This window comes from Dromiciops gliroides, chromosome 1 (genome assembly GCF_019393635.1).
Source record: "Dromiciops gliroides isolate mDroGli1 chromosome 1, mDroGli1.pri, whole genome shotgun sequence".
In the NCBI taxonomy this organism is placed as follows: domain Eukaryota; kingdom Metazoa; phylum Chordata; class Mammalia; order Microbiotheria; family Microbiotheriidae; genus Dromiciops; species Dromiciops gliroides.
In genome coordinates this window covers 490,170,052-490,193,893 of record NC_057861.1, presented here as the reverse complement: position 1 = coordinate 490,193,893, position 23,842 = coordinate 490,170,052, and the positions used below count along the sequence as shown (strand labels likewise).

At 42.9% G+C, this 23,842-nt stretch overlaps 1 protein-coding gene across 1 annotated transcript in view; it reads right to left on the bottom strand.

Annotated features, from left to right (window-relative positions):
- Nucleotides 1-23,252, bottom strand: part of LOC122735388 (GRB2 related adaptor protein) — a 64,534-nt gene extending 41,282 nt beyond the window's left edge. The window contains exons 1-3 of the mRNA XM_043976900.1: nt 22,964-23,252; nt 6,391-6,488; nt 1,771-1,893 (exon numbers count right to left, since the gene is read on the bottom strand). Coding sequence (XP_043832835.1) covers nt 1,771-1,893; nt 6,391-6,488; nt 22,964-23,041 — 299 coding nt within the window. The 5' untranslated portion in view covers nt 23,042-23,252. The remainder of the gene's footprint in view (nt 1-1,770; nt 1,894-6,390; nt 6,489-22,963) is intronic.
- Nucleotides 23,253-23,842: the final 590 nt, after the last annotated feature.

The window sequence follows — 23,842 nt, the reverse complement described above, 5'->3', positions numbered from 1 at the left end:
AGTGGGTTGTTAAGTGGATTTATTTTCAGGCAAGCCTGAGGGCAGTGACCTGAAGAGACCAAGCTGGTCAACAGTTCCTTCCTGGTAACCATAGGTTCTTCTCTCACTCTTAGTAACAGCCCTTAGGCCTGTGACTATGCTCTGCTTTACAGATGTTATGTCTCAATAGAGGGATGAGGTTTTGAAAATAGAATCTAGCCAGTCACCTATCAGGGGTCAAGATTGGAGTATTCCCAAAGAAACCCCTTTCTTTCTCCCAAGGCCAGAACCATACACCCAAAAAAATGTGTGGTGCCATATGGATCAACTTTGGGCTCTGCAACTGTGAGCAAATTCGAGGGGATGTGGACCCCCTTGGCATCCTATTCTTGTGGGAAGAGGCCTAGCTGGCAATGAGTTTCATCACTCTTCTTTTAGCCCTTCTCCAATAGCGCATTAGCTTATAGGTGTCAAGAGTAGCAGAACTGATCCTTCCCTAAGCCCTCAGCAATCCTTAAGAGCAGATTTTTCCAGTCTAGATAAAAAAGAGGGAGAACTTGGAAGATGCATCCTTGTCCTTGGCAGATCCAAAGAAAATGACAGTGCTGTCCAAAAGCTATGGGGTACAGGTCTATTGGAAAGAGTCCTGGGCTTGGAGTAATAGTTAGTATTATATAGTTCTTTAAGGTTTGCAAAGCTCTTTACAAATATAATCTCATTTGATCCTCACAACCACCTTGGACGGTAGATGCTATTATTATCATTCCCATTTTACAGATGAAGGAAACTGAGGCACACAGAGGTTGACTTACTCAAGGCCAAACAGCCAAGGCTGGATTTGAACTCAGATCTTCCTGACTCCAGGCCCAGCACTCTAAGCACTGTGCCGTCTAGCTGTCATGAAAGAGCTTGTCTAGTCATGAGAACTAAATTCCAATCCCAGCTCTTCCACTAGCCAGCTCTGTGACCTTGGACAAGAAACGTCACCACCAGGGGATTCAGTTTCCTTATTATCTGGCAAGTGGGAAGAATATCTACCCTGCTTCTCTTGCTGAACTCCTACCCTTCCCTCTGTCTAGAATGGCCTTCCTCTCATCTACAAATCTGGAAATTGCCACCGAGGCCCAGTTACACACATACACACACAGATCAACATGCACACACGTGTGCACACACAAACCCATGATTCTTTCTCTGATTTCTTGAAGTCTTCCCTTCCTCTTATTCTCCATAGCAACCCCCACTTTTTTGGGGGAGATGCTTTCTTTTGGCACTCATCACATCCAGCTTTGTATTATAGTCATTTGTGGATGTGTGTGATCTAGTCCCACTACACTGTAGTTTCTTTAAGCTTGGAAGCTGTGCCTTCTCCCATCTTGCCCAAAGAGTTGGGCATAGGGGCAGCTAGGTGGCGCAGTGGATAAAGCACTGGCCCTGGATTCAGGAGGACCTGAGTTCAAATCTGGCCTCAGACACTTAACACTTACTAGCTGTGTGACCCTGGGCAAGTCGCTTAACCCCAATTGCCTCACTAAAATAAATAAATCAATAAATCAATAAATCAATAAATCAATAAATCAATAAATCAATAAATCAATAAATCAATAAAAATAACAAAAATAAAAAATAAGAGTTGGGCATAGAGCAGTTATTTATCACCATGTCAATCTCCCTACAATTCTCCTCATCCTTGTAGTACAAACTAACTCACTCCAGTTACCTCCTGTGGGAGCCCACGAAGACATTGGAGTGACCAATTTGAAAGAGAAGGGATAGCCAAGAAAAACTTACTTCACAGAGACTGAGAATTCTCCTGGGGAACTCTCACTCTCTCGGATCAAGAAGGCTCCCAGGTGATTTCGTCTGAGCAAAATCTGTTCTGCAAACTGCCTGGAGATCCTGCCTGCAAACCACCTGTGGGAAGAAGGGCAAATAGTCTGAGGGGTCTGACGTTCCCAAGGGAGCAAGTGAGAAGAGAGCAAACAACAAGAAAACAAGGAAAAACAGGACTATTGGCCTTTGGGGTCAGGCATTCCTTCTAAGCAAACAGCAGACAACATAGAAAGCATTGATTGAGCCTCTAGAACCATGAATATGAGAACTGGAAGAGAATGTAGAGGCCCCTGGGTAACTAGGCCAACCCTCTAATTTTACAGAGGAAGAAGAAATGAAGGCCTAGAGAAAGAAAATCACTTACTCGAAGTCACACAGTAATCTAGTGGAAGAGGTGGGATGGAACCTCTGTCCTCCTGACTCCCATGCCAGGTTCCTTGGCTCTGTACCACATTCCCAGCATAATTGCCTTGGAGGGCCAACCTCTAACTATAGGACCAGAGGCTTTGTCCCCAAAGGCAGTTAACAGGAATAGATATAGTAGGTAGTCTCTTGCAAATGGCTGGCCTCACTGAAGATATTCACAAAGCCCAAGGAGGGAAAGTAGAGGAGCTAGCACATTGGGAGGAGGGCTGGGTGGGCAGTCAGGACAGCTGGTTTGAGCCCTACTTCCATCCCCAGCTAGAAGTCTCTGGGGCAGCTAGGTGGCACAGTGGATAAAGCACTGGCCAAGGATTCAGGAGGACCTGAGTTCAAATCTGGCCTCATTGCCCTGCTCCGCCCCCCCCAAAAAAAAATTAAAGCTAGAAGTCTCTGAGACTTTCTTCTCATCTGTAAATTGGAGTTAATACCTCACAGGGTTTTCTGATGTGGCATGAAATCACATCTTATCAACATATGGAGTGTTTGCTATCAGTTTTCTGTATGTGATTCCTCTTCCCAATGAGACAATGACTTTGTCTTCACTTTCTTTTGCCTCCCTTGCTCTCACTTTCATGTATGTTCCTGAGCACATAGGACAGACAGACTTGTTAGTGTCAAGAAGAAATGGACATTTTCCCTTCTCTCTAGCTCTGTGATGAGCTGTTCTGAACACTTCCTTCTCCTCCTCTTTCCCCCTGCCCCAGTGAGCCCCACAGGGGAAAGTTTCAGGTTGAATCAGTCACAGATGGGAGATCCCCTCCAGGGCTATTCTGGGACCTAAACATTGCCTGTTTTATATCAACAAGAAGCTATAGTTTGGCAGCTGATGCCACTACCTTCCCTTCATCTGTCAGTGGGAGTATCCCCATGGTAGCTGATGGAATAGGACATATGTCCTATATAAACTCACTAATAGAGTAGGACACTAAGTGACCAGGAACCTTGAACTGAGCTGTGAGGTCTCTCAGGAAGGAAAATGAGGACATCAGAATAGGAAGAAAGGAGAAGGCAAAGAGACAGAAAGTCAGATGCTGCCAACCATCACTCATCCCCCAAAATAGATCAGTAAACTCATCAAATATAACACATTTCACATGAAACTTCCTGGTTTAGCATTGCCAGCATCACTCCTGAGCTCAACGGCCTTCAAACATTGCCTGTTACTTATAGGATAATGGGTAAAACTCTCTGTCTGGTATTTAGGACCCAGCTGACCTTTCCAAACTTGTTTCTTATTAGTCCTCAATGCACAGCCTTGTGCTATAGCCAGAATCTCTTAGTGTTCTTTAGGGTTGGTTCCAGCATACCCATGAAGAGAAATCTTGGACACCTTGGAACATCATCTCCCCCTTCCCCTTCATGGGGATCAGGCAGGGCAAGACAGAGGAGAGAAAGAGACCCTGGGACACTAAGCTGCTGCTATTAGAAACGGGGTGGGGGGATTCACTTAGGGTTTGCCTCAGTGACGAGAAAAGGAGGAAGCACCATATGGTAGCATCTTACTTTCACTAATTTATTTTTGTTAGCCAGTTGCTAAATTCAACAGTTTCCATAGCCAGATAAGAAGGTCAAGTGCAGTTATTGCCTTCTAAATTTGGGTACCCTGGGGAAAACCTATAATGGTCCCCTCAGAGTAGAGGTAGAATTGAAACCTGGTTATTCTCTGTAGAGGGTGTACCTGATTGTCTACACTCAAGAAAGTAATGGAGAAAATTGTAAAAATGCAGATTAAGCTTAAAAGTGTGTTGTGTGGGCATTCCCCCCACCACCACCTCCCAGAGCTGGTTGTAAAACATTTACCAGAACACTGCTGTCTCCAACCAAGCTCTCCCTAGTCCCTGTCGATGCTTGGATTTTTTTTTTTTGTAAAAAATGCAAAGTTCTCATTGTCTGCTGATGAATTTTGTCATGGCATTGAGGATATCTCCTAAAAAAAATTAAGTATGACATTCCCTTTACAAGGTTAATTCTTTGTCAAGGTTATCACTGAGTTAAATTCACTTCAATTGATGAAGCTCATTAGTACTTATTACCCAGATGATGCCTAATTACTGATGAAGTTAACATCTGAGCTATTTTCCTGGTCTTAACCCTTAAAAAGAGAGCTAGAGGGGGCAGCTAGGTAGAAGAGTGGATAAAGTACTGGCCCTGGATTCAGGAGGACCTGAATTCAGATCTGGTCTTCAACTCTTGACACTTACTAGCTGTGTGGGCAAGTCACTTAACCCTCATTGCCCCTCCAAAAAAAAAAAAAGAATAGAGTCATGCTATAGAGAAGCCAACCTTTTACTTCCTTTCATTGCTACTGTGCTTATGGACTAGGCAAATCTGGGAGACATCGATCATGAGTTCTCTCAATGTGGGAGGCCCCAATCAAATACTACAAATCTTAAGGACTTGTGCTGGCCCCTGGGAATGTGGGGCTCACCAGGAGACTTTCTAGCACCACTGAGTATTCTCCTTTTTTATGGGAAAGGTGTCAGTATTAGAATAGCTTAAGTCTGGAGCAATATATAGGTCCCCACAGGGTCGCACATTGAAAAGGAAAGAAGAGTCAGCTTGACTGTTTATGGCATTGGATATGGGTCCTTCGAGCTCTTTGCTTTGTTAAATGAAGGCTTGTAAATGAAGACTTGAAGATAGAGAAAACACCAACCTCCTTTGGTAGAGAGGGTTTACTTATCTAACCACACCAGTGAAATCACAAGGTTTCTATCCTGAAATGAAGCCTGCCTTATATCAGATATATTGTTATCCCAAGTGTTGCATGGGAGCTTTCCTCGAGAGAACTAGACATAAGCCAAATTCTGAAATTCCCAGGGCATAACCTGGGTGGTCGAAGGAGTCAGAGGTCAATAAAAAGTCCCCACTTTTGAATCCAGTCCATGTAAACCCTGAGCTTCAGTCCTAAACCATAGGATATGTGACCTTGGGCAAGTTATTTTGCATCTCTGTGCTTCCACATCTTCATCTGTGAAATTAAGATAATAATAACTGCCCTATATAGGATTACTGTGAGGTAATATGTGTGAAAGTAATTTATAAGCTGTTAAGCATTATATAAATGCAACTTGTGACCATTATTCATTGAATTAAGTCTCTCTACATAAAACCAGCAGGCCCAACACCATGTGGTCTTCTTTAGTTGGCTATATTCTGGTTATCAGACCCTTAGAGGAGTTCTCAGTGTGAGGCAAGAGGCACAGGAGGAAATTATCTCAACCCTGTGGACAGATAAGAGGCTGGCTCCTGAGACACTGATCAGAAGAAGCAGAGGGAAGGAAGGCAATGATAAAAGAGTCTGGAGATTTGTGTTGAAAGTACCCATCAGGCACAGGAAGCTGGAGGTGGTAGCTTAAAATAAGCAGACAAAATGATAGAAAGGAAATCTCTCTTTTGCAGTGAGCAGATAACAGAGCTTCTCTGGTATTCAGGGTAGGGCTGAAAGGGATACTTGGGAGGTTCTTTGAGTTTGTTTGTTTTTCCTGTGGAAACCATTCCTTCATTTTCCCCATAAGGAAAGGAAGTGAAGTATAGTGGAAAGAGTACTCATCATCAGGAGATATTTAGGTTTGAATCCCTTCTCTAACACCACTTGTGTGACCAAACCTCATCTGGAAAAATGATGATAATACTTACCTCAAAGAAGTATTGTGGTTTGCCAGTAGTTACATTACTAGTATGGGAGGCAGAATTTGAACCTACATTTTCTGACTCCAAGCCCAGCTCTAAACATTATGACAGACTGCCTCAGTAAATATTTGTTGAATACGAGCAATAGAAAGGTAGGTTGAAAGGGACTTTAGAGATCAACTAAGTTAACTCCTTCATTTACACATGAAGAAATTGACACCCCAGAGAAGGGACATGGCTTGCCTAAGTTCCCCCAATGAGTTAGGGATAGAGCCCAGGATTAGAACCCAGATTTTCCAGCCTTTGGTCCAGTGTTCTATAATTAAAGTTGGTTAGAACAAATCAAGTGATGGAAAAGAAGGCATATTGTTCTCTAATTGGTTGCTGGGGTGAGTCTCCTTTGCTCATTCAGCTAGATTGTGAGTCCTATAATAGTAAAGGCTTTAAGCTCTGGAGCACATTACTGCTGGCCCTGGTAGAAGGCTTGAGCTAGGGTTAGTCAGGAGACAGAAATGAACTTACGGATGGGGCTTGACTTGGATGTAATTCTTCGGGATGAAGCCTTCAGCACCATGCAGCTCTGCCTTGTACCAATTCTGGTCATCTTCCATGTTCAGAATCTGTATGTCAGAGATCAGACCCAACTTAGTCCCCAGGTGAGTACATTCTGTGAGCCCAGCCCTGCAACAGGTACTTTGGGGAAAACAGGTGGAGATGTAGCCTCTTTAGAGTTGGGGACGTTAATACCAGGGAAACAATGATGCAGGACACCAAGACGCTGACAGATTCTCTCTCACTGTAAGTACTGGAGGAATTCAGAGAAGATCATGTCTAGTGTGGACTGTTTGGGGCTAGTCAAGGTAAACTTATTGGTGGAAGTGAGGCCTGAACCCTTGCTCCATGAATAACAACAACGACAACTAGCATTTGTATGGTACTTTAATGTTTACAAAGTGCTTTACAAGTATTATCTTATTGATCCTCACAACAACTCTGGGAGGTAAGAACTATTATTATTCCCATTTTACAGATGATGAAACTGAAGTTAATGACTTGCCCAAGTTGACATGTTAGTAAATGTCTAAGGCTGGATTTGAACACAGGCCTTCCTGATTCCAGGTCCATCATTACATTCACTGTACCACCTAGCTGCCTCAGGATGGATATTATTTGAATAAGATAAAAGAAGGGAGGGAGGAGGACATTCCAGCAGAGATGTAACTAGAAATTCTAGCACCTGGGAAAAATCAACAGGGATGAGGGTGGGACCTGTACCAGCCTAATTGTACCATTGATGGGTTTCAGCCTGCGGCTCCCTATCAGCCTTGACTTCAGTCTGGGGTGGTAGGGAGGATGCTGTCTCTCCCTGTGACATTCCTCTGCATCTCATGAACCTCCATAAGCCCTGTGTTGCTCAACATGATCTCTGGGAGGAAATTTGTACTTCTGGACGGAAAGGTCCCCTACTAGTTATAGTTTTTCAATTCCAGGTTTTTAAGGAGTACCTAATCAAGGTGAGAAAATAGAATGATAAATCAGACAATAAGTGTTAAGTCCCTACTTTATGTTAGGTACTGTGCTAGTCTCTGGGATATTGATATGTGAAACAGTTCCCATCTTCAAGAAATTGGCATTCTGTAGAAGGAAACACGTCAACAGGTAAATGGGAGTTTTAAGCCTTACCACTTATGTCACTGTTACCTTCATTAAATACCATCGAATTTACACAGATGAACACAGGATCCCTCTGAGTTTCTCTTTAAGTGTCTTTCCTAGACTCAATGAACTGACTTTTAAAGGTCACCCTTCCTGTTACTCACGTTTTGATGCATTCAATTGTCTAATTCAAACTTCATAAAGGAATCAGGGAGTTTACACGTTAACCCTCATCATTTATGCCTACATCAGCTGAGACTGAAGGTGGAGGTCCCTCTCCCCTACATGGTTATACTCCAATACTTCTGTAAATCTGAGATCTCACCGATGGGGGAGTTTCCTCCAACAATGCAGATCCCAATCAATCATTAAGCAGTTATTAAACACCCACAATATGCCAGACACCTGAGGATAGAAATGCAAAGAAAGAAACAATCCCTACTCTTAGCAAATTTATATTCTAAACCCTTCTCAGCCTACTCATCCTGTGTGATTCTATCATATCCTTCCATAAGGATACCACAGGAGGTCATCTCACTATGCTAACAGTTTCCTTCAGTTCCTTTCACATCCTGGGGATGTCTATCAGCTATCTCTCTCACTCCCATTTGCTGTTGTTGTTGTTGTTGCCATGTGTCTTTAACAACTTCCTTTATACCATTTCCTTTGAATAATTTTTTGTTTATAACGTGTGGCAGTCCACTCAGGCCCACTCTATCCCTCTCCATTGTTCTTCGGGTGATTCTCAAACTTCATTTCTTATAGAATTTTTCTGAAAATAATCTATACACATATCAAAGGCATCCCTGATGAAGAGAACAAGCTACCAGTAAAAAAACAAAACCAAGAAATCTTCCAAAGGGTACAACATTGTTTCAGGGACAGGATGGGAGAGGAGAGCACAATGGGAAATTTCCTTGTTCCAAAGGGTGTCAAGGTAAAAAGAAAGGAGCAGTTGTGGTTGGGGAGAGATGGGCAAGGGAGTGGTGAGTCTGATAAGGCAGGAATGTCAGTGAAAAAGGAAATGGGCGGAACAAACTCTAGAACCCTTAGGAAAAAAAAGAGAAAGGAAGATACAACATAGAAGCCATGGTGTTACATCAACAGACTGTGTGGTAAATTTTGAAGTAAAAATATCTGGGTTCCTTTTTCCTTCCTGCTCTTGGCCAAATAATTTCTTTTCAATGAAAATGAAAGGGGCAGCTAGATGGCGCAGTGGTTAAAGCACCGGCTCTGGATTCAGGAGTACCTGAGTTCAAATCTGGCCTCAGACACTTAACACTTACTAGCTGTGTGACCCTGGGCAAGTCACTTAACCCCCATTGCCCCGCAAAAAAAAAAAAAAAAAAAAGAAGAAAATGAAGGATACAAACATTTATTAAGTGCTTTCTATGTGCTGGGCACTATGCTAAGCACTGGGGATACAAATATAGACCAAAATAAAGTCCCTGCCCTCAGAGACAACACACAAGAGGAAGCTTAAAAGAGGAGAAGAGAAAGGAACCAGCTTTGAGGCACAGTTTTAAGGTCTAGAAAGTCAGGAACAGGGCCAGAAAGAGAATGAAGGTGCGTTGAGTCCGTCCCCCAAATGGAAGCTCTGGAAGAGATTCACCACTAGGAGAAGGGGAGTGGACCTTGTGGATAAATATTCCAGCCTGAACCAGCCACAAGGATGGTAGGCTGTTCCAAGGCAGGGAGGCCCCAAGTGTGAAGGGAAATTCTAAGATAATTTTCTGGGCTTCAGAGTCCTCACATAAAATAAGGGGGTTGGGGTCAGCTAGGTGGCCCAGTGGATAAAGCACCAGCCCTGGATTCAGGAGGACCTAAGTTCAAATCTGGTCTCAGACACTTAACACTTACTAACTGTGTGACCCTGGGCAAGTCACTTAACCTTTATTGCCCTGCAAAAAAATAAAATAAATAAAATAAAATAAAACCAGGGGGTTAATCTGTCAAGCATTCTTAGTCTGAACTCTGTGAACTTTTTAAAAAAAATATTTTGATAACTATTTCAACACAAGTGGTTTTCTTTGTAATCTTATGTAGTATAGCATTTAAAAACATTATTCTGAGGAGTCCCTATGTTTCACATTGCCAATGGCACCTAGGACACAAAAAAAGTTAGGAACTCTTGAAAATTACCTCTAAGGTCCCTTGAGGCCTTCAATCTATGATTCTAGAATTCTACAATTTAATGGTCTCAATTCTTGTTCTGTCTTGTGTGACCAAGGTATGTCTCCTTATCTCTCTGCACCACAGTTTCCTTGTCTTACAAAATGAGAAGATTGGACTAGATTATTTCTAAGGTCCACTCTAGTTCTGGCCTTAGATGATTCTATATTATAATCCTCTTGTCTAAATACTCCTCCCATTCCCTACCTCCAGTAATCTCCCTTCCTTTCCCCTAGCCATCATATCCAAAAGTACCTCCCCCCCCACCAGTAGTTAGTTGCTAGGGGAGTCTCCATTCCTGCTGTTGCACAAGTAGTTAGCAACTCTGAACAAACTTTCCTAAAGCAAAGTCATTTTCCATGGTGGTTGACCAATGAACAAGTCATGTGACCTTTTTCAAAGTTAGTTTGCTCATTTATAAACTGTAAAATGAGTGGGGTTGGATTAGGAGATATTTCTAACTCTCAGTCTCTCTTCTAGTTGGATTATGTTCTATAGTAGGGTTACTGCAGGACTATTTAGCTGCAGTCTACTCACCTTTACATAACTTAACAATTTACCAAGCATTCTTCATAATACCACTGTGAGACAGGTGGGACAAGCATTAATACCCCTTTACAGAGAAGTTCAGTGACTTGCCTACAGTCACATTACGACAAATAAATGTCTTCAGACTCCAAGTCCAGTGCTAATAATAATAACTGATACACACATATATGTCTATGTATGTGTATGCATATGTACATATACACACATATACACAAGGTTTACATATGTATGTGATTGGCAGAGCTCTTTACATACATTAAATTGGTTTATCCCAACAACAACCTTGAGAAATAGAGGTATTATTTCCATTTTACAAATGAAGAAATCGAGGTTCAGAGAATGAAGTGACTTACTCAACTTCACACAGCTAGTGGATTTGAATCCAGGCCTTTCCTGAATCCAAAGTTTTGGGCTCTTTCTACCCCCACACTTTTCCTCCCAGTAATAAACTTCACTTCAAAGGATCTGGGATTTCTTTAGTGTGGAAACTCCTCAACGTATCTATCATGACATCCCCATCTATAATTTAGGAATTAAGGCTTGGAGAGTTGCCTGAGGCTCATAGACATTAAATCATTTGTCCCGGGTCACAATGCTTGTGTCAAGAACAGAATTTGAATCCAGGTATTACTGACTCTATAACTATTTTTGCTGTTGTTTGTCCTACATTCTCAAAGAGGGCCGTGACAGATGTTTTGACTTGCAAGTGAACAGGATTTAAGAAAGGCAGGGCTGTGCAAAGTCACTAGCCTCACTCTGTCCTCCAGAGCCATCTGGGTCCAGTGGCAAGAGTCGTCCCGACTTTATAACTAGCACATAGAGAGAAGCCCTTTTATAAATTAAAATAGGCTTTTGTGGGCAGGCCTGGGACCCTAAACCACCATGGATAACATTGTTTTTATGGAGAAATGAATAATTCCAAATTTTGAATGCAAATTTGTGAAGAATAACCAAATTGCCTTGTATTTATACAATACATTCTTCCAGGATGACAGGATAATCCCTTTCTTTACTTTATCCCACCTCCCACAGGATAGTTCCTCAAGAAGTAATCAACTAGGAGGTAGCTAGGTGGCACAGCGGATAAAGCATCAGCCCTGGATTCAGGAGGACCTGAGTTCAAATCCAGCCTCAGACACTTGACACCTACTAGCTGTGTGACCCTGGGCAAGTCACTTGACTCCCATTGCTCCACAAAAAAAACCAAGAGGAAGTAATCAACTGCCTAGTTCCCAAGTGTTCATGTAGCAACTACTGTAGGCCCAGACCCGTGTTAGGTATCCAAATGGCCTGAACATTTATTTTGGCTGGATTAGTCCAAGGTGTCCTTTTTAGAGGAGAAAGCAATGTATTCATAGAAAGAACATTTGCTTGGGAAGCAGGAAACCACAGTTTCAATTCTGACTCTGCCACGGACTTGTGTGACTCAAGGCATGTCTCTGCCTCTCTTGGCCACAGTTTCCTTATTTTGCAAAGTGAAGAGACTGGACTAGATTATTTCTAAGATCCTGTCTAGTTCTGTTCTTAGATAATTCTATATTATAATTCTCCTGCCTCAAGCATATTCCAGGAGTTAGTGTCCCCAGAGCAAGTCAGGCACTGATCATTAGAATTTCTAGTCATTAGGACTAGAGTCCAGGCCTTTGAAAACATCCTTTCCCTTTTCAAAATCTAATTCCCTAATGCAAAGAATGAATGTCCCCTCTATGCATTGGGTTCATGCCCTGGATGTGTACATGTGTAGTCACTGTCTCCTGCATTAAAATGTAAGTTCCTTGAGGGCAGGGACAATTTCATTTTTGTCTTTGGGCACACTTAAAACAGTGCCTAGTAGTAATTGATTAATAAATGCTTGTTGATTAATGGATTAACTGGGACGTTCCTAGGAAAAATCACTGGTCCATCTGGCTACTGATTGTTTTTGACTCTAGTGGACTTTAGATTTACAGGAGACAGTCCGCCTCTCTCTCTTCCAGAGTCATTGAAGTCCAGTGGCAAGATAAAAGTCAAGACCACTGGCAATGGCTCTGAATGAAGTGGATGATCTTAACATCTCTGATGTATAAACAAGTTGTAAGCGCTCCACAGCTCTGCTTCCTTACCGCTCCGTCCCCTCTGCCTTCATAGCCCATTAACACAAAACGGTCACATCTACCCATTCCACCCCGGAAGTCTTCACCTACTTGGGGTAGACAACCCCAATTTACCAACGGGAGCCACATGTAAGAGCTGAGCTGCAGAAGGGCAACAAAGGTGGATGAGCAGCCCTGGAAAGGCCTCTGCAGCCCTCATACCAGAGGTACCTGTCCTCCTGAACACCCCAAACATCCCAACTGATTGTGCCTTGAGGAGATGATACTTCCAGAGAATGCAAACTTTGGGATAGAATGTGAGCTTGGGAGGGCATCATGTGTGCCCAGGCTGGTGCTGGGCAGCTTACATTCTATTCCCACCCCCATACCTTTGTACACACCTGGAATTCTCTCCTTCTTCACCTTCTCCCCTGGCTTCACTCAAGGCTCAGTTCAAATCCCATTATGCTCCCATTGTAGGACTTTCTCTAATTATTTCCTATTTACTTTTTTTTGGTGAGGCAATTGGGGTTAAGTGACTTGCCCAGGGTCACACAGCTAGTAAGCGTAAAGTGTCTGAGGCTGGATTTGCACTCAGGTCCGCCTGAATCCAGGGCCAGTGCTCTATCCACTGCGCCACCTAGCTGCCTCCCTCCTATTTACTTCCTATGTATTTTGTATTCACTTATCTGTGTATTTATTGTTTCTCTATGGTAGAATGTAACATCAATAAGGGGAAAAGCTGTTTGTTTTTAATCCTCTGTATCCCTAATACCTAGTATGTAGTATATATTTAATTATCGGCTTACTAAAGTGAAGACTCCCCTTTCTAAGAATCTCCAAATGGTAATCCAACCTCCATTTAAGACCTGCATTAGTGAAGAACATATCATCTCATGAAGCAACCTATTCTGCTTTGAATTGTACAGAAAGTTGTCCTTACACTGAACCAAAATCTACCTGTGCCATGTCCATCCATTGCTCCAATTCTGCTGGATGGGGCCAAGCAGAAAAAGTCTTATCCTGCTACATGATAACAATAAAACACTTGAAAATAATGCTTAGGTCCCCAGGGGTGTGCTGGTAAATGTTTAATAAAGGGACTGAAGGAGCAGAGGAGGAATATAGCCACACACTTGTAAGTTTAATTATTATTAACACTTTCTTAAATCTAGATAATCAACAACAACAAAATAAATCAAGACCCTTACTTGTACTTGTACCATTCCAAGGTGCAATCCTCACACTGAAAATTTAATAATCTTTGGCTTCAATACTCTCCTGCCTGTCATGCTCCAGAATCTTTTCCTTTCCTCCAGAAAAACATCCCCAGTCCATCAAATGACCAATGGCTGCCCACAGAGCCACTAACCCAGGATATACTTTAAGTACTAACCCTGTCTGTAAGCTGGGCCATAAAACCAGCCACAGAGTTAGCCAGTAGGCTGGGGCCTCCTGCAAATGTATACTGATGCATGCCATGGAGTCAGGCCAAGAAAGGAGGAAGGAAGATCACCTGTGCTTCTAGGAAACCAACTCAAAACCCAGAAAAGGGGCAAGAGCACTATTTTCCTCCTTCATGCCATCAGTGAGGACTATAAATTCCCAAATAGCCTTGATGAATTTCTCATCTCACAAGCCCATGAGGGTAAGATTTATTTTGCTGTGTGATTATCTTTCTTTCTTTCTTCCTTTCTTTCTTTCTTTCTTTCTTTCTTTTTAAGTGAGGCAATTGGGGTTAAGTGACTTGCCCAGGGTCACACAGCTAGTAAGTGTTAAGTGTCTGAGGCCGCATTTGAACTCAGGTCCTCCTGACTCCAGGGCCGGTGCTCTATCCACTGTGCCACCTACCTGCCCCCACCAATTACATTTTAAGCTAGAGCCAGCTCTCTATCCACTATACCAAGTTGCCTCTCATAAATACCTGTCAGATCGCATTGGATCTTTGTGTCTAGAGTTCTAGCTGTAATGTGATACTGGGGTTCTCGCCTCTGTAGGTTGAAGTCAGACCTCCCAGTCACTTGGTAGTGGTCTTGTTTGTTCTTCACCTTTATGCCCATCCATCCCCTCTTCCACTCGTACCCCCCCCATCTTGGGGTTCCTTCTGTGACTATAGCCTCAGGAATGCTGTCTCTACCCCTATCATCATTCATCTCCCTTGTCCTCTCCTCCCAGTCATTTCTGCTTTCCCCATGAAAGTCACTCTGCAACATACTCTCAAGCCATTCTTCTTGAAAACAAAAGAAACTCCTTTGTCAGCAGAATAGTCACAGAATTCAACTGGGTCCAGGTGAAGAGACAAATCTTATTGATCCATTGTTTGTTTGAACCCAGTTCAAAAGAGAAGTATCAGGTGGTCAAGCAGACGTTGGTTTAAGTCTTAGGAATTCTCTAGATCAGGGCTTCTTAAACTTTTTCCACTCATGACCCCTTTTTACCCAAGAAATTTTTTCGAGACCTCTAGTATATAGGTATATCAAATAGGTATACCAGATCTTTTGCTGTTGCCAAATTTTAGCGACCTCCACATTCAATTACATGACCCCATATGGGGTTGTGAGACACAGTTTAAGAAGCTACGCTCTAAGGGGCAGCTAGGTGGCACAGTGGATAGAGCACCGGCCCTGGAGTCAGGAGGACCTGAGTTCAAATCCGGCCTCAGACACTTAACACTTACTAGCTGTGTGACCCTGGGCAAGTCACTTAACCCCAATTGCCTCACTAAAAAAAAAAAAAAAAGAAGAAGAAGCTAGGCTCTAGATCACAGGTCCAGGAAGGAAAGAAGGAAGGAAAAAATGTGTTAATCACTTACTATACTCCAGGCCTTGGGCCAAGCACTTTACAAATTTTATTTCATCTGATCCTCACAATAGCCCTCGGAAGCAGGTGCTATTATTATATCCATATTACTTATGAAGAAACTGGGAAAGACAGAAGTTAAGTGATTTACCCAGAGTTACACAGCTAGTAAATGTCAAAGGCCAAAATTGAACTCAGGTCATCCTAAATCTAAACCCAGTACTCTATTCACTTCTACACCTTAGGAAAATCACTTTGGCAGCTAAATGAGAGATGAATTGGAGTGAGGATGGACTTGAAGCAAGGAGACCCACCCAGAGCTTATTGCACTAGTCCAAGCAGGAGGTGATGAGATCCTGCACCACCGTGGTAGCATTATCAGCAGAGAATGCTCGGATTTGAAAGATGTTACAAAGGTGAAATCAACAGGCCTTGGCAACAGATTGGATTGGCCGGGAGGGGAAGGTGGGGAGAGCTGGTGAGTAGTCTTTTCTAAAGTACCTCCACAGCATATCTTAAATCTCTCCCCTTCTCTCTTTTCTCATAGCCACCACCCTAGTTCGGGCCCTCCTCATTTCTCTCCCTAACTATTGCAATAGCTTCCTAATTAGACTCCCAGATTCCAGCCTCTCCCTTCTCCAATTCAGGCTCCAGATAGCTACCAAGTTGATATTCCTGAAACACTAGTCTAACCATGTCGCTACCCTGCTCAAAAAGTTCCAGTGGATCCCTGTGGCCCCTAGGATCAAGTATAAATACCTCTATTGGGGTTTTTTAATCCTCCACATAGCTGTGGATCCATTCAACTGTTCCAGAGAGCAATCTGAAATCATGCTAAGGAAATGAGTAAAACCCCTTTGTCCCAGACATTTTTCTGCTTGGTGTTTGCCCTCAAAGAGGTCAATGTCAAAGAGAAAGGTGTCATCTCCGCCAAAATAATTATTAGTGACACTTTTCGTAGTAGCAAAGAAGTGGGAACAAAGCAAGTGCCCATCAACTGGGGAATGACTAACCACACTGGAGCTCATGAATATGATGAATACAGCTGGGGAAGCTTGAATTGATTGCAAAGTGAACTAAGCAGATCCAAGGAAACTATATACACAAAGTCTACAGCAACATGAATGGAAAGAACAACGAAAACAAAAACAATTGAAACAAAATTCTGGGAGATTATGATGACCAAACTTGTTCCCAAAGACAAGCACCATATTAGAAAACACTTCCCTCCTATCTCTGAAGAAGTGGGGGGGACTATCGGTGTAGACTCTATGAAATCTCAGACTCTGTTTGTGGGTTAGTTAGTTTTGCTGAACTGTTCTTCCCCCTCTTTTAAAAAATTCTGTTATTAAAAAAGTGGTTCTAGGTGAGGGAGGGAGTGAGAAAATTTGGACCTCGAAATTTTTCTTACATGAATGTTAAAATTTGCCTTTTTGTATAATTTTAAAAATAAAATACTATTAAAAATAAATTTAGGGGGCACCTAGGTGGTGAAGTGGATAAAGCACCAGCCTTGGATTCAGGAGGACCCGAGTTCAAATCCTGCCTCAGACACTTGTGTCTGTGTGACCTGGGCAAGTCACTTAACTCTCATTGCCCTGCCAAAAAAAATTTTTTTAAATAAAAAAATTTTAAAAGATGGTTCTCTGGGGGCAGCTAGGTGGCACAGTGGACAGAGCACTGGCCCTGGAGTCAGGAGGACCTGAGTTCAAATCTGACCTCAGACACTTCACACTTACTAGCTGTGTGACCCTGGGCAAGTCACTTAACGTCAATTGCCTCACCAAAAAAAAAAAAAAAAAAGATGGTTCTCTGGGGGAACTGGAGGGGGAATGATACATTGAAAAATATATGATTTAAAAACAAAAGATAGCAATAGTTTCTTAAAACCCTCCAACCTATTTTTCTAGACACCTCTCCCATTTCTTTCCTTCAGTCTCTCTACATTTCAGTCAAATTGGCCTACCTGGTGTTTCCTGATAGATAATGTTTCTCTCTTTTGCCACTGTGCGTTTGCCCTTGCCTTACAAAGATGTAACCCATTTCTGCCTCACCCCTGCCTTTCAAAATCCCTAACTTCATTAAAGATTTGGCTTAAGTACTACCCCCTACAAGGGCTTTTCAAATCTCTTCCAACTGCTAGCTGTTCCAGGAAACCTGCAAAGGTAAACTGCCCCTGGTTGGTTGGTTGGTTGTTGTTCTTGGTTCTTGAAGAGGACCTAAACAGCATCACTATGTCAGAGTCAAAGTACGACGTGTAGGGCTGTGGCTGATGAGATCCATACGAGCTCAGAAGGCTCTACCACAAACAGTCCATATGACCATCTGGACTGGAGATGTCTCTAAATTTCTTTTGAAACCTCTAACCCCCAAAATGTATATTGTCCCCTTCCTCACAGCAGAATAGGAGTCCCTGAGGGCAGGAACTGCTTCTCTTTTATTTTCCTATTCTGCCTGGCACATATTTGTATAACACATCAAAGTTTGCATCTCACCTGAGCTTCAAAACTAGCTTGTCAGGAATCATTATTCCCCTTTTACAGATAGGGAAAGGAAACTGAGATTCAGAGAAGTTAAGTGACTGCTGATGGTCACACAGCTAATAAGCATTAAAGGCGAGATTCAAACTCAGGTCTCTATGACTTCCAGTCCAGCATTCTATCCAGTCTCTCTTTGACCCTAGTAAGGGCAGCTAGGTGGTGCAGAGGATAGAGCATTGGCTCTGAAGTTGGGAAGACCTGAGTTCAAATTTCACCTCAGACACTTACTAGCTGTGTGTGACCCTGGGCAAGTCACTTAATCCCAAACGCTTTAAACATCCAGGGCCATCTCCAGTTGTCCTGTTGTATATCTTGCCACTGGACCCAAATGGCTCTGGAGGGGAAAGTGAGGCTGGTGGCTTTGCACAGCCCCAACTCATTTAAGTCTAAGTCATTGCAAGTCATGACATCTGTCATGTTCCTCTTCCAGAATGAAGGACAAACAACAACCCTAGTTAGAAGCCAGGACTGGCCACAGCTGGGGAATAAACCTGAGGTATTGAAGTCCCTACTTGTGAGCAACATAAAGCCAACAGGTCACTGAGAGGAAGGGACTCGTCTCTTTGAGGCCAGGCCAGGGCCTTGTTTGTTCACAGATGGATTTTCCATTGTTCTGCTGACAGAGTTAGGCAAACAGGAACTGAAAGGAACAGGGGGGTGGAGAGAAGTAGTCACCATAAAGCATTAGTTAGTCTTTGAACACTTTGTTAAAAATAATTTGAGAGTATGTATGTGTGTTTATGTGGGAGTATACAGGGTAGACCACATATGTTTTGTTTTGGGTATCTTGGATCATGTGCCACATGTTGGGGAGGGCGAGGGCGAGGAGGTTTGAGTATTCGTGATACATGCTGTTTGTGTGTCTCTCTATGCGTCAATATGTGTATGTACACCAGTCTATGTGATCGATCAGCTGAAGAAACTGGGAACATTTAGCCTGGAAAAGAAAAGACTATAAGGGAGCTCGTGATTGTTGTTATTCAGTTGTGTCTGAATTTTGGGGACCCCATGAACCATGCTGTCCATGGGCTTTTCTTGGTAAAGATACTGGAATGATTTCTCATTTCCTTCTCCAGCGGCTTAAGGCGAACAGCGGTTAAGTCACTTTCCCAGGGTCACACAGCTAGTAAGTGTCTGAGGCCAGATTTGAACTCAGATGTTCCTGACTCCAAATCCAGCGCTCTAGCCACTGTGCCATCTCACTGCCTCTGAGTTCATCATAGCTGCCTTCTAATATTTGAAGTGTTGTGATGTAAAAACTAGACCTGTTTGACTCCAGATAATAGAGCCAGTAGAAATGGATGAAAATTGCAAAGAAACAAATTTAGGCTTGATGTAAGGAAACACTTTCTAAAAATTAGAGCCATCCCAAACAGAACGAGCTACCTCAGGTAGCGGTGTGCTCTCCCTCATGGGAGGTTCAATCTCCAATTGTCAGATTATCAATGAAGACTCATTGGCTACATATATGAATTGGACTAAAGGGAGGCCTTCCAACTCTACAGTTCTTATTCTGCATCTTATCAGAGTATGTTTCTCTATTTGTCTGAGTGTGTTCACGCGCACAGGTGTGGTACAAAAGCACCACCCACAGAGCTATTGTTTCATGTGGTGAGGCAGGCAAAACTGCAGGGGAATTTCCACCTAACCAGAGATGAGAAAGCTCTAGATTAACTTTTGCTCCAATTTGCCAAGTTGGGGGAAGACACGCGGTATAAATATCCCTGGTTTCCACTCTCATCTGTCTCCCTGTTGGGTTTATATTCATAGCAGACCCCATTTGGAAAGGGCTGGCTTCTATTTTCCCAAAAGAGGTTCTCTAGTAGGTGTTGAACCTAGACCTGTCAGGAAAAGCCATTCTAAAATCACAGAATCTGGGGCAGCTGGGTGGTTCAGTGGATAAAGCACCGGCACTGGATTCAGGAGGACCTGAGTTCAAATCTGGCCTCAGATGCTTGACACTTACTAGCTGTGTGACCCTGGGCAAGTCACTTAACCCTCATTACCCCACCAAAAAAAAGAAAAAGAAAAAGGAAAGAGTAACAATCATAAAGTTACAGAATCTCAGAGTTGGAAGGGACCTCAGAGGTCACCACATCTAACACCCACCTGAGTAGTGCTATTCTCTCCCCAGCCTGTGGTATCTAATGGGAGGCATGGGCAGAGGAAGATAAAAGATGAAACCAGAGCTGGAGGCTAAGCAGAGAAGTGCAGTAGAAAGAGTGTCGGATTTGGAGACAACAGGGACTGGGTTCAGACCCTGTTTCTGCTATTTACTACCTTTGTGACCTTGGGCAAGTCACTTGACTTTTCTGCACCTCAGTTTCTTCATCTGTAAAATGAAGGGGTTGGACTAAATGACTTCGGAGATCCTTCCTAGCTCAATTTATGATGCCATAAGAGCAAAGCAATGCAGAATTTTGAAGGGGGATTCTCCAGCCTTTCTTTCTTCGCTAAAAGGTAGTTGTCCCACTTTATCAAATTTTGCTCTCAGGAAAGATTCTTGACCCCAGCCACTGACTATTATTCAGTGTGATAATAAGTCACTGGGCTCCCTCTTCCAGGGAAAATCAAGCTTCCTCTCTCAGAGAATCTCTTCTCTGTATTAAAGCTAAGGCTAGAATGGAATTTCACACACTTGATACATATTAGCTGTGTGACCCGGAGCAAGTCACTTAACCCTCATTGCCCCGCAAAAAAATGAAAAAGAAAAAAAGAAAAGGTTAGAATTGTATTTCATTTGGCCAAAGGCCATTTGCAAGGCTTTTGAGAAGACAAAAAAAATACTGGAGTGGATTTCTGAGCATTGACATAGGTCCCAGGAATATCCAACGGCTAGCATTTTAAGGTTTGTGAAGCATTTTATAAAAATTCTCTCTTTTGGTCCTCACAATAACCATGGGGGAGGCAGGCTTTTATTATTCCCATTTTACAAATGGAGAAACTGACTTGGCCAGAGTCACAAAGTTAGTAAGTGTCTAAGGTATGATTTGAACTCAGGTCTCACTTTCAGAGACAGCTAGCAGGTACAGTAGATAGAGCACTGGACCTGGAGTCAGGAAGACCTGAGTTCAAACCCGACATCAGACAGTGCTTAGTACAGGGCCTGGCACATAGTCATTTAATAAATGCTTATTTCCTTTCTTTCTAACTTTAGGTCCAGAGCTCCATCCACTATGTCACCCAGATGTCTCATGTAATGTAACATAATATAACAGATACAATCATCAACCTGATACGTTACCCAGGGGATTTAGTGCCAGCAACTAAAATTATTCTGGAGGATATATTTGTCTGTGTCATAAAAAATAAGTAGCTTCCCTTTTTCTGAAATTGATTTTGAGTGAATTAGAGAGGCAGCATAGAGTAGTGAGTGACTAGAGTGCTGAACCTGGAGCCAAAAAGATCTGTAATTCAAATTCCTCTTCTGTCTCTTACTAGCTATGTAACCACAGGTAAGTCCATGAGCCTCAGTTTTCTCATCTGTAAAATGGGAATAATAACATTTGTAGCATCTACTTCACAGGATTATTATGAGGCTGTGAGAGGAGTAGTATTTACTAACAGATTGGATGGTAGCCCAGAACAAGAGGTAGATCAACCCTAAGAAAATTCATGGTTTCTCCAGACTCAGTAAATGCTCAGCCCACTGAGGAATATAAGGAATGGGGAGAAGCCATATAATTCTTTCTGTACATGGTCTGAAACAAGCTACTAAAGCTTGCTTGCCCCGTAGGCTAAAAATAAGCCCAGAGGGGGCAGCTAGATGGCACAATGGATAGAGCACCGGCCCTGGAGTCAGGAGTACCTGAGTTCAAATCCGGCCTCAGACACTTAACACTTACTAGCTGTGTGACCCTGGGCAAGTCACTTAACCCCAATTGCCTCACTAAAAAAAACAAAAAATAAAAAAATAAAATAAGCCCAGAGGCTTATTGGAAAACTCACATTCTCCACCTACATCCAGCCAGTTCCCATGTGCTGAATCCAGCTTTCTCAAATGGGCTCAAGAAATGGCAGAGACATCAGCAGTGGGGACAACACAGGCAACAGCTTAGGTAGGAAGCACCAGTTTAGTTTGGCCAGTTCAGCCAAGATTGTCCCAGATACTCCTGAGTCTGGGGGCAGAACCTAATCTTTGAGTCTGTCTCTGAAATGTAACTCCCATCTTCCACCCCATCCCAAAATCTAAGACTAGTACTTAGGTCCTAGTTCTTAGCACGGGCAGCTAGGTGTACTGTGGATGGAGCATCGGACTTGGAATCAGGAAGACTCATCTTCCTGAGTTCAAATCTGGCCTCAGATACCTACTAGCTATGTGACCCTGAGCAGTTTCCTCATTTATCAAATGAGCTGGAGAAGGAAATGGTAAACCATTCTAATATCTTTGCCAAGAAAACCCCAAATGGAGTAACAAAAGAGTTGGACACGGCTGAAATGACTGAACAAGAAGAGCTCTTAGTACCTTTCTTCCTAACAGCAACCAAATGAAACATTTATTCAGTGCTTACTATCTATAAAGCACTGTGTTTACCACTAAGAATAAAAATAGAAAAGTTATAGTCCCTGCTCTCAAGGAGCTGATATTCTTTTTTTTTTTTCCTGAGACAATTGGGGTAAGTGACTTGCCTAGGGTCACACAGCTAGTAAGTGTTAAGTGTCTGAGGTCACATTTGAACTCAGGTCCTCCTGAATCCAGGGCTGGTGCTCTATCCACTGCGCCACCTAGCTGCCCTAGGAGCTGATATTCTAACAGGGAAGATATATACCTTCCTCCAGTCTTAAGCCTGGAGAATATTTCACATCCCAACCCTACCACTTACTTCTCATGGTACTTTGGGCAAGTCATTTAGCTTCCCTGGACCTCAGTTTCCTCCTCTGTAAAATGACTTCTAAGGTCTCTCCTGATATTTCATCCTAGTGCAGTGGTGGTTCATTTCTCCAGCCACAGTTTTAGATTCACAGAATTTCAGAAATGGAAAAAAGCCTCAGATGCTATCTTGTTCAAACCATTTATATTACAAATGAAGCAGCAGAGACCCAGGGAGTGGATGTGACTTACAGAAAGTCTCAGTTAGCAATAGAGTTAATACCAGAACCCATGCATCTTAACTAAATTCAGGGTTCCTTCTACTACACTGTATGGCAGTGTTCAAAATCCAGATGTCCCCAAGTCTCAATTCTGTCTCGGCAGTTCTAACCCATTTCCTAAGCACCTCCCCTGTGAGGATCCAGGAACTCCTAAACCACTGCCATTACAGGCCCTTCTTTCTTCTTGTCCAATAGCAGTCCCAAGTACTACCTTACCTTCAGTGTGTCACCTTTGTTAAAGGCCAGCTCATCATTTTCAGTGGCCTGGAAGCTGTACAAGGCCACAGACTCCATCCCAGGCAGCCAGGTGGACTCAGCACCTCACTTGTTCACTTGAATCTGTAATAGGGTGAGGAGGTAGATTCTGCTCTTAGGTTCTCTCCACAGCCCTTCTGGGCTCAGATCAGCAGGGATATTCAAGGGAGCTTCCAGTGTCTGGGCCCCTTAAGCATCCCCACCTTCTGGACCCTTTGTGCTCCTCTCTCGTCAGTCCCAAAGGTTCAGTCCAAAGTGACAACAACACTAGTTTCCTGCTTCCTCCAGCAGAGGAGTTTTTGTGTGTGTGTGTGTGTGTGTGTGTGTGTGTGTGTGTGTGTGTGTGTGTGTGTGTTCTTTTGAAGAGGCAATTGAAACTGCCCCTCACAGGGAGAGAAACAGGAAGCCACTGATGTGTCACCATGTGGGGGAAAGGAAGATGTCACCTGGCTGTGAAGTACCCTTGCCTCCTCAAAGCTATGGCCTCAGAAACCTTTGAATAGAAATAATTGTTGTAATACCAATATTATTAATAAAAATTCCTTTCAGGTAGATAGCAGTTTATATCCTTTATCTCATTTGGTCCTCAAAATAGCCCTATGAGGTAAAGAGGGTTTGTATTCCTATTTAACAGATGGGAAACTGAAGCCCAGAAAGGCTAAATGACTAGCCCACGGTTACACAGCTAGCTAAGCAGTTGAACCAGCATTACAACTTGTCTTTTGAATCCTACTTCAGGGTTCTTTCCTTCATAGCCCACTGTCTTTGAAGAAGAGGGGGCTGACCTCCAGAATAATACATGATTTCTCCAGGAAGTTACATTTATGAGTTTCTGGGACC